At 47.8% G+C, this 17139-nt stretch overlaps 1 protein-coding gene across 1 annotated transcript in view; it reads right to left on the reverse strand.

The window, feature by feature from the left end:
• Nucleotides 1-17139, reverse strand: part of TRPC7 (transient receptor potential cation channel subfamily C member 7) — a 69334-nt gene that overhangs the window by 8655 nt on the left and 43540 nt on the right. The window contains exons 6-8 of the mRNA XM_054389026.1: nucleotides 15600-15864; nucleotides 4758-4953; nucleotides 612-833 (exon numbers count right to left, since the gene is read on the reverse strand). Coding sequence (XP_054245001.1) covers nucleotides 612-833; nucleotides 4758-4953; nucleotides 15600-15864 — 683 coding nt within the window. The remainder of the gene's footprint in view (nucleotides 1-611; nucleotides 834-4757; nucleotides 4954-15599; nucleotides 15865-17139) is intronic.

A 17139-nucleotide genomic window follows, 5' to 3' on the forward strand; every position in this document is an offset into this window, starting at 1 on the left:
TCTCATGTGAACACCCACTAGCACGGAGGAAAGCACACAGCTGGGGAGCCAGTATTGCCAAAGGGAATTTCTCCTCCAAATGACCAAAGGGGCAGCAGCTGAGGCAGGATCTACCCATTAGTGGCTGCACAAGACTAGGCAGAGAGATTGTTGATGCTAACCTCAGGAGGTGTTAGTAAGCACTACCTGCAAACTTCATCCCAGACCTGGAATGTAAATGTACTGACACTCAGATCAGTTTGGAAACCCCTGAAAGGGAGGTAGATGTTTCCAAAAGGTATAAAGGCCTGCAGGGTAGGTGAGCAGTCAGACAAGCTGGGCTCTTATTTGTTCCTCTTCTTCTGCCCTTCATCTTTAACCTTGTTTATTTGGCCTTGGAAACTCCCCTACCAAAGTGCTGCTTTTAGAAAAGCTGCTCTTTTCTTGCTGTCCAGACAGTGCCCAGTATAACGAGGTCACAAGTCTGGGACTGCCCTCTAAGTGCAACATAATACAAGTAACATGCAGTGATGAGGCTGTGGTGTCCCTGATCTACTTGTGCACCATCCAACCCCCTCCAGGAAGTGTGAATCCTTTCTACACAGAAAGTGAGAAGTGAATATGTGACATACCCGTTGCTTGGAATTCAGCATTCCCATCTCAAGATCATTTTCACAGTTTTTGGCCTTAGATTTGCAGAGTTTTATGAGGCACATCTTTATTCTCAGTATGAGATAATAAAATGATTTAGGGCTTGGCACTAGATTAAAAGGAGCAGGTAATGTCCTTCCTTCATCAAAGTAGGACAGCCAGAGCTTGGCACGAGCAAACTTCCACTCCACATCTGCATCCTCCTTGGGAAGGGAAGAGAGAAAAAAGAACAACACCCAAATGCATGATTACTAAATAGGGAGGAATTTAGCTATGAAACCCCCCAAACATACAGGTAGGATTTAACTAAAGTCAGATGTCTGCTTGTCAAACCAAGCCCCCTGCACACAACATGTCCTTGTAGGCTTCCCTGTGCCATCCCACCATAAGGAACACTTGCACAAAGCAGTGGATAAACAGAGAGTTAAAGTCCTCCAAACTCTAGAGCATTCCTGTTTCCTTGGATATCAGAGAGGCTGTCTTTCAGTAACAATCTGGTGGTGGTGCTGTGCTGATAAAAAAAAAAGTGTGTCAGAAGCTGTGCAGGGTTCCAGCAAAGTCTGGCTCTGATGGGCTGCAGTGCTAAGTGCCAGCTAACTGTTATCACTGCTCTGGCCAGGAATCTTCCAGAGAAGGGATTAAGTGGCTGATTTCTGCTGTCATTAGCTAATTTCCTTGTGGATCCTGTTTGGCATCACCATCATTATGCCTAGATTAATACACTTTAATGCTGCTGGTGTTCAACTGAGTGGATGAAGGTGGAGAAAAAGCCCAGCACTCACCCAGCGTGTGAATCTCTTTTGTGACCTGCCAAGGTGGGCTGGGATCACTTCCAAGTACAAGGGCAAGGTTAGCAAATGCTCTATGGATCTGCTTGGCATTTTTATAGGAGGGGGGTCAGGGCCATGCATCAGGATCATTTATCAGACAAAAGAAAGGATGAGATAAAGCTGCTCCACAGCTGTTTTCATCACGGTTTATATGGAAGCCAGCAGCATCAATGGAAGCATGGGGCTGCTGACACCCTCTATTTATATACATCTGTGTTCTGCTGGAATTAATCACCTCTGATTACCCCATACCTCTGAAGGCCAGTCAAAAACTGGCATAACACAACTAAGATTAATCCTGTCACAGCAATATGTCTTCCCCACAGGAGCAGCATTCACTTCTGCCATTTGGTCTTCTCATTGTCTGGGCTTGCATCTCCCCAAAACCTGAAGCTAAATTACAGTAGAAATCACTTGTGAACCATTTTCATCCTTTTCTGTGAGGCAGTTAAGAAACTACTGATGGAAGCAGTTCTAGTTTGTGGCTGGCTTTCTTTCCATAAATGCAAGGTGTGCAGAAAGCACTAATACTTGAGGCACAAACAGAAGAAAACCAGAAGAAGCTGGGCTCTGAGCAACCTGATCCAGTTAAGGATGCCCCTGATTAGTGGAGAGGGGGGTTGGACTGGATGACCTTTGGAGGTCCCTTCCAACCCAGACTGTTCTATGATTCTCTGAGACATTCAATGCAAAGCATGAGAATATGGCCTTGTCACTCCAGCTAAGAGCAGAACCATGGCCCCACCAACCACAATGAAATTTAATCCCCAAGGAATGACCATCCTCTGTATTGAAATTGCTGCTGCCAGAGAAAAACACTGAGCAAAAGGGACTTTCTCTGCAGTCAGTCAGGATGACTCTGTCTAATGGCCTGCCTACTGAGGACTGAAAGGAGCCAGTAAGAGTTTTCCCCAGTCCTGAAGTAGCAGGGTCTGGGCCAAACAGCTCACACTTGTTTTGTTTGCTTGGAGCTCCAAGCAGTCTTTAACAAAGTTGGAAAATTTCCTCTCAACCAAGAAGGATGACAAAGCATTTTCCCAGGGAAATGGGCACCACGAAGTTCAGACTAGAAAGTTCATGCAGGCCACCAGCTTAGGTGTTTTTAGAGGTTTTGATTCAGAAACTTTCAGACATCTCTATCTACTCCAATAAACTCCAAACTACAGTAAGAGGCTGAGACCCCTTCAGGACGAAATCTTGTTTCAGTAGGAGTCAGGAAGCTCTTAAGCCATCAGAAACCTTCAGAGAAACGTCTCTGCCCTCTGCGTGCAGCAGAGCTTCTGGAGCAGAGAGCACATGTAAGGTCTCTCTGGCATTTAGACTTAGCTGTAGCACATAGTGGATGGAGTTGTGTTTGTCCTGCAGCACATGGGTGGATCTGACATTACAGTGAGAAAATGGTTTTGGCTCTGGCCTTTTGCAGTGTCAGCTTCTGAAGGGAAATTAGACCAAATAATTGATACCAACCCAACTACAGAAACCTGACATTTAACACACCGGAAAAGAGAAGTGACTCGGTGTTAACATTATCCAAACACTTATTTTTTTTGGGGGGGGTGGAGGCTTGTTTACATTAGCAGGGAGTTGTTTATGTGCAAAGTGTTTAGCAAATCCAGCCTGCTGATAGCAATGGGACTGAAGAGTGCAGGGTAAAACCTGCAAGGGCCTTTCTGCAGAAATCTATTCAGACTGCTTGAGGGCTGTGTTCATCCTGCAAGACTGGCCAGGCATTGCAACAGGATCCCCAGAGAAATGGTGGAGTCACCATCCCTGTAGGTGTTGTAGACATGAAACTTCATGACATGGTTTGGTGGCCATGGTGGTGGTGGGTGGACAGTTGGACTTGATCTTAGAAGGCTTGTCATAGAATTATGGAGTGCTAGGGGTTGAAAGGGACCTCTGGAAACCATCCAGTCCAACCCTCCTGCAAAGCAGACCACACAGGAACACATCCATGTGGATTTTCACAATCTCTCTGGGTAGCCTGTTCCAGTGTTCCATCACCCTCATGGCAAAGAAGTTTTTCCTCTTGTTAAGGTGGAACTTCCTGTGTTCCAGTTTAACATCCCACCACAGGGCACCACTGAAAAGAGACTGGCCCCTTCTGGACACCCACCCATCAGGTATTGATCAACATTAACAAGGTCCCCTCTCAGCCTTCTTTCTCCAGGCAGGTCTTTTCAAGCCTTCATGGATCTATGATTCCATTCTATGATTCTACCTCATTTAAAAGCTGGGGTTTGTGACCATTCATGCAGCTATGTTTTGAAGACATTCCTCAACAACAGCAACAATAAAAAAAGTCTGTATGTCTGATATTTGGAAAAGAGACACTTGTTACATACACAACATGTGAGCTTCAGACCTATCTGGGCTTGGGCAAAAAGCCAGAGGAAGCAGCACTTGATCAACCACAAGCAAACAATGCAGCCAGGGTAACGCACGGGGATGAATTATCATAACCCACGCAGGGTGAAAGAGATCTCACAGCCTGCTCTCATTACATACATGGAAAGGAAATTGGGTTTCCACCCAGATGGTCATTAAAAACCAGGAAGTTGATGTTGTTCTAGAAATGACTCATTGTTAATTATGAACTCAACCCTAATTTGGGGAGCTCAGACCCATGCCTAACTCTTAAGGATCTGTGTTTCCCAGCCCTGTAGTGGTGTGTAAGGAAGAAGCTTCAGATTCCTTGGGGTTTTGGTAACATTTTCATTACCAGTGATAATCATAGAATCATAGAATCAGTCAGGGTTGGAAGGGACCACAAGGATCATCCAGTTCCAACCCCCCTGCCATGGGCAGGGACACCTCACACTACATCAGGCTGGCCAGAGCCTCATCCAGCCTGGCCTTAAACACCTCCAGGGATGGGACCTCAACCACCTCCCTGGACAACCCATTCCAGGCTCTCACCACTCTCACAGGGAAGAACTTCCTCACATCCAGCCTGAATCTCCCCACTTCCAGCTTTATTCCATTCCCTCTAGTTCTATCACTACCTGATATCCTAAAAAGTCCCTCCCCAGCTTTCTTGGAGCCCCCTTCAGATACTGGAAAGCCACAAGAAGGTCACCTCAGAGCCTTCTCTTCTCCAGACTGAACAGCCCCAACTCTTTCAGTCTGTCCTCACAGGAGAGGTGCTCTAGCCCTCTGCTTATTCTGGTGGCCCTCCTCTGGACACCTTTCAGCATGTCCATATACCTCTTGTAATAGGATGCAGTACTCCAGGTGGGGTCTCACCAGCGCTGAGTATGAAGCACATTGAGTTTGTAATCAGATCTCTTCTCTTACCTCAATTTCCTGATAGGAGTTGTTGATCATGGCTATTAGCATGTTAAGCAGCACCACCACCATAGTCACGTTGTATACTCCATAGAGCACGTAGCCAATATTCTCAATGAATTTATGGTCGTACTTCAGCACCACAGATATCACTTCAGATAAGCCAAAGATTGACCAGAACAAGGTCTTAAAACTTTCTTCTACCCTAAAAAACAGAGCAAACAGACACTTAATAGATTTGACACCACGTTCCCCAAGCTCAATGCTAATAATGGCATAAATATGATACCCTGGCACAGGATAGACTATCACCCATCACCCAGGGATGTGGCAAATCCCATTTCCTGAGCTGATAAAGGAAGATGATTTCTGATTAAATCTATAAAGTCACAGTGTCCCCTTGTTTGCTCCATCTGTTTCTCTCAGATGCATTATTTGTCACTTGGATTTTGTGTCCCTATTAAGGACTTCTCCGCAGGCGATTTGCTGTTAGAAACTTCTCGCATAATTCTGCTCCCTCACCTTGTTCTCATGCAGAGAAGAGAGGCAGAGATTATCTGGGAAAGGAGAGAAGGAACCTAGTTTGACCTCCTTATATGTGGTTTCCAGGACAGAAGAGAACCATTTGTTTTTAAACAGGAGGAGTGATGGGAAAGTTCTAATTAGTGGCATCAGTATAATGAGCACACAGTGCAAACACAGCCAGCCCAGAGCTTGGTTTCATTCCCATTCTGCTTTGGGAGTGCAAACAACTCAGGCCCTAAGCATTTAGAGCATAGATTTGAAATTAAGGAGTGATAGAAGAGGTTGTGCAGAAGCATTTTGAATTGATTAATATCTTTGCTTGAAAGTAGTAAGGGATGAGCTTCCTGAAAGAGTGGTCAGGCATAAGAATGACCTGCCCAGGGTGGGTTCACTAAAAAAATGTGTAGACATGGCACCTGAGGAGGTGGTTTAGTGGCCATGCTGGTGTTGGGATGACAGTTGGATTTTGGACTTGATGAATTTAGGGGTGTTTTCCAACCTTAATGATGCTATGATTCTAAAATAAAAAGATTGACAGACAGGAAAAAAAGAGGGGAATAAACCAACAACAGGAGGTAGTTGAGGCCTCACCCCTGGAGATATCCAAGGTGAGGGTTGACAGGGCTCTGGGTGAGCTGATTGAGTGGAGGATGTCCCTGCTGACTGCAGGGGGGTTGAACTGCATGACCTTTGGAGGTCCCTTCCAAGCCAAGCCAAGCCAAGCCAAGCCAACTCAACCCAACCCAACCCAACCCAACCCATTCCATCATTCTATGAACAACAAGAAGTGGCCAGACTGAGAGGTCAAAAGGAGAGTCTGATGCAGAGGTGTCAGAGCCACTACAGGCAGAATGGTAGCAGCCAACAGCTGAAGAGCAAGGAAGGAGGAGGAGTGAGGCTGCTACACCATGGAAGCCATTTGCCTAATGTTTAATTTTGCCTTCACTTAATTCACATCCTTAGCATGTCAACAGTCAATTGTCTCTCCTCCCCCGCCCCGCCTGCCAGGAGGGAAAGGACTGCTAAGAAAGCAGTGCCATTGACAAATGATTTTGATGAAATGTTTTGAACCAGGGTTTCAGAGTAATCCTACTAAATCTGGTCGTAAAAACAGATTATAGACACAAACAACAACATATCCTAGGGAAGCAATAAGCTTTACATCAACTCCAGTATCAGTTACACCACACATAAAAGCAAAAGAAATTAATTTCAGCCCTTTTGAAAGGCAGAGCACTGGGCAATTCCTTTCTCCCACCAGCAAGCTAGTATTTATCTCCCATCATAACTTGCAGTATTCCATACCCCACTTACAACTAGTAGTAAGACTGCAGTAAATATTTATTCTCAGTCAGTATAACTGCACTGACTTGTGGAGAGGAGTCCCGAGAGGTGTTTCAACCAGGTCCAGGCTCTGTCTTTGGTCTCCATGATACTCAGAGTCACTGGTACCATCTGCCCTCCCTCTTGCTGCTCTGCATGGGGCTGGGACACCCTGCACAAGCACAGCTGTGGGCTGAGCCATGGCTGTGCCACAAACCTGTGCTCTCACTTTGCCACTTGCTGGGCGTTTTCCCTTCCATAACACTCTGCTCATCACCTGTCCCCCTCTGCAGCAAAGGGAAGCTGGCAATGTGTCAGGTGCCCCTCACTTTTATGGTAGCAATCTAGCAGTGTTTATTCTATATTCCAGTTACTGAACACACACCACACCCAAAATCTCTGGCTCTGACACCTACCACCTCAGCCACTTACTAGACTAATAAACTCCATAACCCCCAGCCATTATCTCAGCTGCACCCTGCTATCAACCTTCCTGTTTTAGTTTGGAAAAGTTCCCTTAGTTTTCCATCCTGATGGCAGATTTTAATACATGTCAACTCTGCTCCTTTTCCACAGCTAAAGCATTAACATTTGTCCTGGGCTGGTGTCAGAGTCTCCTTCAAAAGTTAATTAAGGACTGTGAGTGGCCCTGACCTCCCTGAGCACTGCAGGAGAGGCAAGCAAGGGCCAGGGCACTGGGCTGCCCTGCAATGTCCATAGTCCTTATTCCCAGTGCCAGGTGAGGGACCAGTGCCTGGGGTGATGGGACTGGGAAGGTGGTATGAGAGGAGGACCTCACCTGTAGCACCCCAAAATGGTCCTTAGCAATGCTCCCAGGTAGAGGAAATAATTTCCATGGAGACCTTGTGCTAGTCCATCCCTGTCCTCCAAAAAGACTGGGTGGCTCTTCCCTTCTACCTCTTAGATTGCTGTCACATTGCAGGAGCTTTGGCAGTGCCACAGGGAATGGCACTGGGGGTTAGCTTTCTGAGAACCTGTCACTAAAACAGGAGATGAGGAGGTTTGAGCCAAGTTCTCAAAGGTTCCACGATGCTGATGTCTCTCATCATTGCCAGCTAAGCAATTTACCCCCTTCCTGCAAGGCCAGCAGGAGTTTTATCCTTCTCAAAGACAGACAAATGAAGGAAGAGAGGAAGTCAGGAGTCCTGCCTGGACTGACAGCTCCTGGCAGCAGGAGGGCCTGGCAGTGACAGATTGTCTCTTAAATTTGGTAGCTGAGCTGAAGGATGAAGTGGCTGAGCTGAAAGCGGAGGTAGCAAGGCTCAGGACCATACGAGAATGTGAAAGGGAGTTGGATATGTGGGAACAGGCTTTGAAACCCCCTCCAGCTGAGGGGAGCAGTGGAGGATGGATACAGGTCCCTGTCAGGGGAAGCAAAGGGAATGCACCCCGACCCTCCTCCCTTCCCCTGCTGCCCTTGAGCAATAACTATGAGACTCTGCAGGCTGAGGGCAACGTGGATGAGAGTATTGTAGAGGAACCAATCAAGGAGATGCCAAAGACGAAGCAGCCCCCCCAAACCTTAAGGACCAGTGCTACAAAGAAAAAGAGAAAGGCTATAGTTATTGGAGACTCTCTCTTGAGGGGAACAGAGGGACCCATATGTCATCCCAAGCCATCCCATAGGGAGGTGTGCTGCCTACCTGGGGCCCGGGTGAGGGACATCACCCAAAGGTTACCTAAACTAATCCAGCCCTCTGACTATTACCCATTGCTGGTAATCCAGGCTGGAAGTGAAGAAATTGAAAAGAGCAGCACCAGGAAGATTAAAAAGGAATTTAAGGCCCTTGGGAAATCGATTGACGGGGCAGGAGCTCAAGTGGTGTTCTGCTCAGTTCCCTCAGCAGCAGTGGTGTACACTGAGAGGAACAGGAAAACCCACACCATCAACAGCTGGCTTAGGAGATGGTGCCAGCAGAGGAATTTTGGCTTCTTTGATCACGGGGCAACTCTTACTGCACCCGACCTGCTGGACCAAGTTGGGTTGAATTTATCTGGAAAGGGTAAGAGGGTGCTGGCACTGGGGTTGGCAGGACTCATTGGGATGGCTTTAAACTAGGTCTGAAGGGGGTGGGTGAGGAAACCAGTCTCCCTGGAGAGGAGGGAGGACCACACAAACTGGTGAAATCAGCAGCCCAGCTGAAGTGCATGTACACCAATGCACACAGTATGGGCAACAAACAAGAGGAACTGGAACTCTTGGTTCACCAGGAGAACTATGATGTAGTTGCCATCACAGAAACATGGTGGGACGATTCTCACAATTGGAGTACTGCACTGGGGGGTTATAAGCTCTTTAGGAGAGACAGGCAAGGGAGAAGAGGAGGAGGGGTGGCCCTGTATATTAGGGAATCCTTTGATGCCTCAGAACTCGAGGTTGCAGATGAAAGGGTTGAATGCTTGTGGGTTAAAATCAGAGGGAGGCTGCACAAAACTGACATCCTGGTTGGAGTCTGTTATAGACCACCCAACCAGGACGAGGAGGCCAATGAGATATTCTATAAGCAGCTGGAAGCTGTCTCAAGATCATCAGACCTTGTCCTTGTGGGGGACTTTAACCTACCAGACATCTGCTGGGAACTTAATTCAGCAGAGAGGAGACAGTCCAGAAGGTTCCTAGAGTGCATGGATGACAACTTCCTGATGCAGCTCTTAGGTGAACCTGCCAGGGGTAAGGCTCTGCTTGATCTGCTGTTCTCAAATAGAGAAGGGCTGGTGGGAGATGGTTGGAGGCTGTCTAGGGTGCAGCGACCATGAGATAGTGGAGTTTTCAATATGCAGGGAGATAGGGAGGAGCAGTAACAGAACCCTCACTTTGGACTTTCGGAGGGCAAACTTCAGGTTGTTCAGGCAACTCATTCAGAAAGTTCCCTGGGTAACAGCCCTTAAGAACAAAGGGGTCCAGGATGGTTGGACCTACTTCCAACAGGAGCTCCTAAAGGCACAGGAACTGGCAGTTCCCACATGCCGTAAGACGAGCCGGCGGGGAAGACGACCGGCCTGGATGAGCAAGCAGCTCCTGAAGGATTTAAGGGAAAAAAAGAGGGTTTATCACCTTTGGAAAGTGGGGGAGGCAACTAGTGATATGTTTAAGGATGTTGTTAGATCATGTAGAAGAAAAATTAGAGAGGCAAAAGCACAGTTAGAAATTAAACTGGCCACTTCCGTGAAGGACAACAAAAAGCATTTTGATAAATATATTAATGCTAAAAAGAGGGGCAAGAGGAGCCTCCACTCTTTGTTGGACGTGGAGGGTAACATTGTAACTAAGGATGAGGAGAAGGCTGAGATTCTAAATACCTTCTTTGCCTCCATTTTCAACAGTAAGGCAGGAGGACTTCAGGATAACTGGCTTCCTGAACTGGTTGATGGGGTCAAGGAGCAGTGTTGTACTCCTGAAATCCATGTGGAATTAGTTCAAGACTTGTTGAGTCACTTGGATATTCACAAGTCCATGGGACCTGATGGGATTCATCCTAGGGTGCTGAAAGAGCTGGCAGATGAGCTGGCCAAGCCTCTCTCCATCATTTTCCACCAGTCCTGGCTCACTGGAGAGGTCCCAGAAGACTGGAAACTGGCCAGTGTGACACCCATCCACAAGAAGGGACGAACAGAAGAACCTGGGAACTACAGGCCTGTCAGCCTGACCTCAGTGCCAGGGAAAATCCTGGAGCAGATTGTCTTGGGGGCAATCACTGTGCACCTGAAGGATAGCCAAGGAATCAGGCCCAGCCAACATGGATTTAGGAAGGGCAGGTCCTGCCTCACCAACCTGATCTTCTATGCTCAGGTGACCAGCCTGGTGGACGTGGGAAAGGCTGTGGATGTAGTCTACCTGGACTTCAGCAAGGCCTTTGACACTGTCCCCCACAGCAAACTCTTGGCCAAACTGGCAGCCTGTGGCTTGGACACCAGCACTCTGTGCTGGGTTAGGAACTGGCTGGAGGGCCGAGCCCAGAGAGTGGTGGTGAATGGTGCCACATCCAGCTGGCAGCCTGTCACTAGTGGTGTCCCCCAGGGATCAGTGCTGGGCCCCATCATGTTCAATATCTTTATTGATGATCTGGATGAGGGGATTGAGTCCATCATCAGTAAATTTGCAGATGACACCAAGCTGGGAGCAGGTGTTGATCTGTTAGAAGGTAGAAGGGCTCTGCAGAGGGACCTTGACAGGCTGGACAGATGGGCAGAGTCCAACAGGATGGCATTCAACAAGTCCAAGTGCCAGGTGCTGCACTTTGGCCACAACAACCCCATGCAGAGCTACAGGCTGGGGTCAGAGTGGCTGGAGAGCAGCCAGGTGGAAAGGGACCTGGGGGTACTGGTTGACAGCAGCTGAACATGAGCCAGCAGTGTGCCCAGGTGGCCAAGAGAGCCAATGGCATCCTGGCCTGCATCAGGCATGGTGTGGCCAGCAGGAGCAGGGAGGTCATTGTACCCCTGTACACAGCACTGGTTAGGCCACACCTTGAGTACTGTGTCCAGTTCTGGGCCCCTCAGTTTAGGAAAGATGTTGAATTGCTGGAGCATGTCCAGAGAAGGGCAACGAGGCTGGGGAGAGGCCTTGAGCACAAGCCCTATGAGGAGAGGCTGAGGGAGCTGGGACTGTTTAGCCTGGAGAAGAGGAGGCTCAGGGGAGACCTCATTGCTGTCTACAACTACCTGAAGGGAGGTTGTAGCCAGGAGGGGGTTGGTCTCTTCTCCCAGGCACCCAGCACCAGAACAAGAGGACACAGTCTCAAGCTGTGCCAGGGGAGGTTTAGGCTGGAGGTGAGGAGAAAGTTCTTCACAGAGAGAGTGGTTGGCCATTGGAATGTGCTGCCCAGGGAGGTGGAGTCACCATCCCTGGAGGTGTTCAAGAGGGGATTGGACGTGGCACTTGGTGCCATGGTTTAGATAGTCATGAGGTGTAGGGTGACAGGTTGGACTCGATGATCTTTGAGGTCTCTTCCAGCCTTCTTGATTCTATTCTATGATTTCTATGACTGATACTCCTTGTGCAGAGGGGTAGGGTGCAATCTCTCTCTCTGCTGTGGTAGAGACAACTATTGCAGTGGGGAGAGAGCAGAGGGATGCAGAGCGATGTTTCAGTGCACACAATCCTCTAAAAGTTAAAGATTTTAAGGTCAGGGAAAAAACAGACCACAGGCACCCTTCTGGGTGCAGATTCTCCTTGCTTTTGCAAACAGCAGTGTGCTGCTCATCAAAGAAGACCACAAGAAGTCCATGATCTCATGCCCATCTTGTGTCTTCATCTTTAAGAAAGCTTAAGGCATCCTCTCAGACTTATGTCCTTAAACTGATTGATTGACTTTTAGCACTGCCAAAAAAAAAAAAAATGCAGCCAATATAATCTACAAGAATATCACAGTTTGACAGAGCAAAATGAGAAGGAAAAAGCCTTCAAGCCTCAAAGTCCCACTGGCACTGAACAGTGAGTCACATTTCTTCTGGGGAGAGTGAGACAGAGTGCCACGTTGCAGCCCTCAGCCTGATTTGTGATGCAGAAAGCAGGAGGCAGGCAATCAGCCTTGCCTCCAGTTTGGGTTTTGTTTGCATTGCATGTTCCTAATTACAGGCTGCCTCCAGAGCTGTGTTCTGTACACAGCAGCCAACAAACAGATAAACATAGCTGGGGTCGTTGTGGCTGTCGTGGAAATGATCTGCTCCTCAGCACTGAGGAACTCCAAAAGAGTCTTGAAGGGTGCCCTGGTCAGAGCCAGGGCCACTGCATCTCATCCTCTTGGCATCCAGGGCATTAAGGGCAACAGAGATGGTGAAGGGCCTTGAGAATAAGTCTTCTGAGGAGCATCTGAGGGAGATGAAGTTGTTTAGTCTGAAGAAAAGGAGGTTGAGGGGAGACATTCTAGCTTTTTACAACTCCTTGGAAGGAGGCTGTGAGAGGTGAGTGCTGGTCTTTTCTCACAAGATGCAGTGGGTAGGACAAGGAGAAATGGCACCAAGTCACACCAGGATAGGGCTAGGCTGGACATCAGGAAAAAGCTTCTATAACAAAAGGGTTATCAAAGGCTGGAACAGGCTGCCCAGGGAAGTGGTTGAATCATCACCCCTGGAGGTATTTAAAAGCTGTCTAGATATGGTGCTCAAGGATCTGGTATGGTAGTGGCTGGATGTGATCATCTTAGAGGCATTTTCCAACCAATCTGTGAATCTGTGACACTGAAATGAAAGAAATGTCAGCGATTTTGCATGGAAACTCAGCTGAGAGGCCACTGGGGTGCCATGAGTGTGCTCTGTAGGTGGCAACAGAAGCACAACAGAGCACATGAGCTCAAAAGTGCAGCAGCAAGGGCAGGGGAAAGCTAAATTACACCAAACAATCACCAACTAGAACTAAACAAACAGTTCCCTCTGGGGGTTACCTGGACAAAAGTGCACATTTTTTTTCTGCCTACATATTGTCCTCAGAAGGTTTTCCTAAGTGTGCAATTTGAAGTTATTTCAGTGAGAAGTGTGTCTAAGGATTCTCACTGAGGTTGTCCAGTGGGCTGTCAGCTCCATGCTCTTTGAAGCTGGCCACATTCAATAAGTGCACAAATCCAGTGGGGCTTTTTAATTTTTTTTTTTCTGTCTGTCATGATTGCTGGGAATCAGGTCCTGTGGTTGAAAACTCCATTTCTGAGTATAAAACTTGCTTGCTGCGAAATTCCATCCTTCCATCCTCAATAGAAGTCACAAACAAGCCAGCCAGGAAATAACACTCAATGAAGTCACAGAAGTAAGGGCTGTGAGGACAGCAAAGTGAGCTGTATTTTTTCCTTTGCCCCAGGGAATTTTCTCAAGAGTTGGGCTGCTTACTTAGCTCTAATAGTGCAACCTTCCTTCCTTCCTTCCTTCCTTCCTTCCTCCCTCCTTCCCTTCTTCAATGGCATCAGGAGCCGACTATACCTCAGGGTTTCTGCTTCTTGAATGAGATGTCTGAGGAGGATTTTGGGGATGAATGTTGGTCTGTTCTCTTTGTTTCATAAGATGAAAGGGCTCACTTTCACTGAATGTCCTTTGACACTCCTGTGTCTCTCAATAATCAGAAGAAACTAAGTCTATTTCACCTTCTTAAAAGGAAAATTTGTACTCATGGGAAAAAAAATTGCTTCATAACAGCACAAAGTGCCTCCAGGATAAGCAGTCACCAGGCTGGAGAGAAGGAGGAAGAGCACAGTCTTCTGACAAGACTCCCCAGTCCAGACATCCCTGGGGCATTGGAGCAAGCTTGACTCCAGTGAGCAGTCAACATTTGAGTCAATGTTTGCTCCTGAGTTCTTTCAAAAGACAATAACTACTGGAAGATCCATTTAGGTAAGGAGTGCTAATGAGAGCAGTGCCACACAGCACTGCATCAGAGACTGGGTTTTGTCAGTGCTCTGCTGACATGCCTGGGGCATACCATAACTGAAGGTTCTTGTGCCACCAGGCAGCCAAGGATGGGACCTACTCAACTTCTCATTAAGTCTTGTGCTTCAAGGGCATCTCCTTCCCTTCTAATAAGAAGAAAGACACATCCCACACACTCAATTTTCTTCTACCTTACTAGAGAGCACAGATAAATGTAATTGCATCTGGCCTCATAAATCTTCCCATTAAAATGTATCCTGAGGTGACAGCAGAGGTGTAGAAGGCGTATTTGGCTCCATTAGAGCAAGTAAACATTAGGTTGAAAGATACATGTTGCACAGGAGACTGATGTGATAAAAGTAGCTCCCATGCATTTGGAAGGGAACAGCCTCCTGTGGGACAGCAATGACTCTGAAAAGGTCATTTTCTCTGAGAGGAGCCACGAGCTAAGCCCCCAGCTCACTGTGTGAACATTAGAGAAATGAGACAGCAAACACCAGCTGCTGCCTGCTCTGCTTCTGCTGAGCACCATGGGCTCAGGCACTGCAAGCATGGCATGGCTGCTTGGAAGGCAGATCACAGCAAGGGGAAAGCATTTTACCAAGAGTTCCAGGTTTGAGGGCTTGAAAGTCCCCCAGCATGTCCCTAAGGCAAGCCAGGGTGGGTTTGTGAGGCACAAAGCTGAGTACCACAGTGCTATGCTGGTGCCACCTTGCAGGGCAAGGGAGGAGGCTTTCCTGTGGACGCATGGCACACATCAAACACACCAGGGCACCAGGGTGTCCCTTCTTCTGAAAGCTCTTTTGAGACCTCAGCTGCCAGGTCTTGGGTTCCTGTGGTCTCAGAGAAGGGATCAAAGTTCCCCTTTGTGCTGCCTCCTGAGGGTTGTAAGCTTTGCCTTCTCAAACGCAGCCTCAGCCTGAACCTCATTCCAGAAATATTTGCCAACCTCTTTCTCTTTCAGAAATCCCTGACAAGAGCCTCTGGCACAGCCTCCTCCACAGGGCTGTGTCGTCACCCAGCAAGGGCTGGCAGGTGAAGGTAGCCCAGGCTGACACAGTGCCCTGCATGAGCAGTAACCCAGCCTGATGCTCTCTGCAGTTTTCACATGGCCCCTGCTGAAAAGTACCTGGCCAGGACTGGAGAAAGGCAGCCCAGGCAGTCTGTTTTGCTTTGCCCTTTTGAGCATCCTGACTGGAAGTGACTCTGCAGATGTGCACCTAACAATGACAGCTGCACTCAGGTGGTGCCCTAAAGCAGACCCCACACAGCCAAAACCCTGCCTTATTTTACAGGTATTTTGGCTTGCAAGTTTTAAGAACAGTAATCTTAGGTCCAACCTCTTCTTCACTGCTTCTCTGGACTCATTGAGAGGAACACCTCACAAAACATTTTCCTGATCTGTGCTTTTCATTTCCAGAAATAACCATTTCTGAACGACATGAATCCCTACATTCAAACCTCAAGCTGCCTACCATGGCTGCCACACATTTCCCAGGCAAAGTCTGGATAGGACCTCCCCACTGGGCTGGAGTAGAAAGTATCTGAGCAGCTCTTGCAGTAGCAATGGACCAAGATAGCCCTCAGTGAGACCCTTGCAGGAGCAGCTGCTTTGCCATAGGTACTCACGTTGTAAATGCAGGGTTGTATTTTGCACCAAGGTAGTAAGAGTAAAGGTTGAACATCCCAATCATGAAGGCCAGGAACACCATGATGAAGATGACCATGAACTTGAAGATATCCTTCACAGTCCTCCCCAGAGAGATCTGCAGGGGGCCGAAGCTTTCGTTGGCTGGAAGAATGTAAGCAATGCGGGAGAAGCTGAGTACCACAGCTATGGCATACAGGCCTTCTGAAATGATCTGGGGATCCGAGGGGAGCCACTTGTTCCTGGCTAAAACAATACATGTACACTAGGTATTAGTCACAAAAAGTGTTAGATGGAAGTTATGATGATAAATGACCCCCTTTTCCAAGACTGAACCTTGGCTTGGGCCAGGAGTTAAAAAGAAAGGAAAAAAGCCACAATAAACCTGATAATGTTTGGAAGTCACTGAAGTCCTCAGCATGCTGTACAAATAGAGGTGAGAAGAATGAGCTGAATTTTTCACGTGGTAAAGAGGAGAGATGAGACAGTCACTGGGATTTACCAAAGCCTCACAGCACTGGCTTGAAATAAATTTGATATTTTCCCTTTGCTAGTTGGTCCTCGGTTGTGCTATGCCTTTCCCATCGGAAGCCCTGGAGGCAGGGAAGCAAAACCACAACACAGTGGAGCAGGATTTGGATACATGGCAGTGGGTCAATATTTGGAAAGGAGGCATGGGGGAGACTGAGGTCTCTGTCCTAACCATCAGATAGAAGCATGAGGATTTGCCTGGATAAAGCAGACACAACCACGAAGTGCATCAGCTTCATGTTATCTTCCAGTTAAACCCAGTTCCTGTAGCCTAGTCACTCCAACAGTTTCACTTGAAAAAGCTTCTTGTCGGTACCAGATATGAATCATTGATTTAATCTACTGAAAATGTGAACCTTTATATTAATATAGCTTGTGAGTGTCCTTGGATCAGCTTTGCTTCTCCATGAAAGTAATTGTGACTCAGAGCTAAAGCTGGTGCTGTCTTTAAGGACACAGCAGCAAACTCAGGCTTTGTTTGCAGCGTCCTGAACCAAAGGAAAGGCAGCAGATGGAGGGATTCCCAGGATATGGATGTGACATTTTCTTCTGGACCCTTTGCATTTTTGTATCCTGACCTCACTTTAAATGGGTCAGTGGCAAACCAGAGAGAAGAAAACCTGAGCATCACCTCAGAGGCCATTTCCTTGCCCAGACAAGGAGAGGGAAGCTTACCTTCAGAGGGGACAGACCAGGCAAGAGGCTGAGCCAGTGTGACAAGCTCAGGGCCCCAGCAGTGAGCATGTGGCTGTCCACCCTGCTGTGGGGTCAGGCCATGTCTCTGGTGCCCCATGGTGCATGTCTGCAGTGATGAAGTTTGCTGCCCCACATCTTCCTCTCCAGCCCAAGTACAATGACCACTCACAACCCCGGGGAGCACTCCTTTGTGCCCAGCTCTCCCTCTCCTGCAGCCTCTCCATGAACAAAAATCCCTGTGGATCTAAAGCTTGCCTGAGATTGCAGTGAATCAGTCCCCACCCTGGGATGCAA

Source organism: Indicator indicator, chromosome 18 (assembly GCF_027791375.1).
Source record: "Indicator indicator isolate 239-I01 chromosome 18, UM_Iind_1.1, whole genome shotgun sequence".
Taxonomy (NCBI): Eukaryota; Metazoa; Chordata; class Aves; order Piciformes; family Indicatoridae; genus Indicator; species Indicator indicator.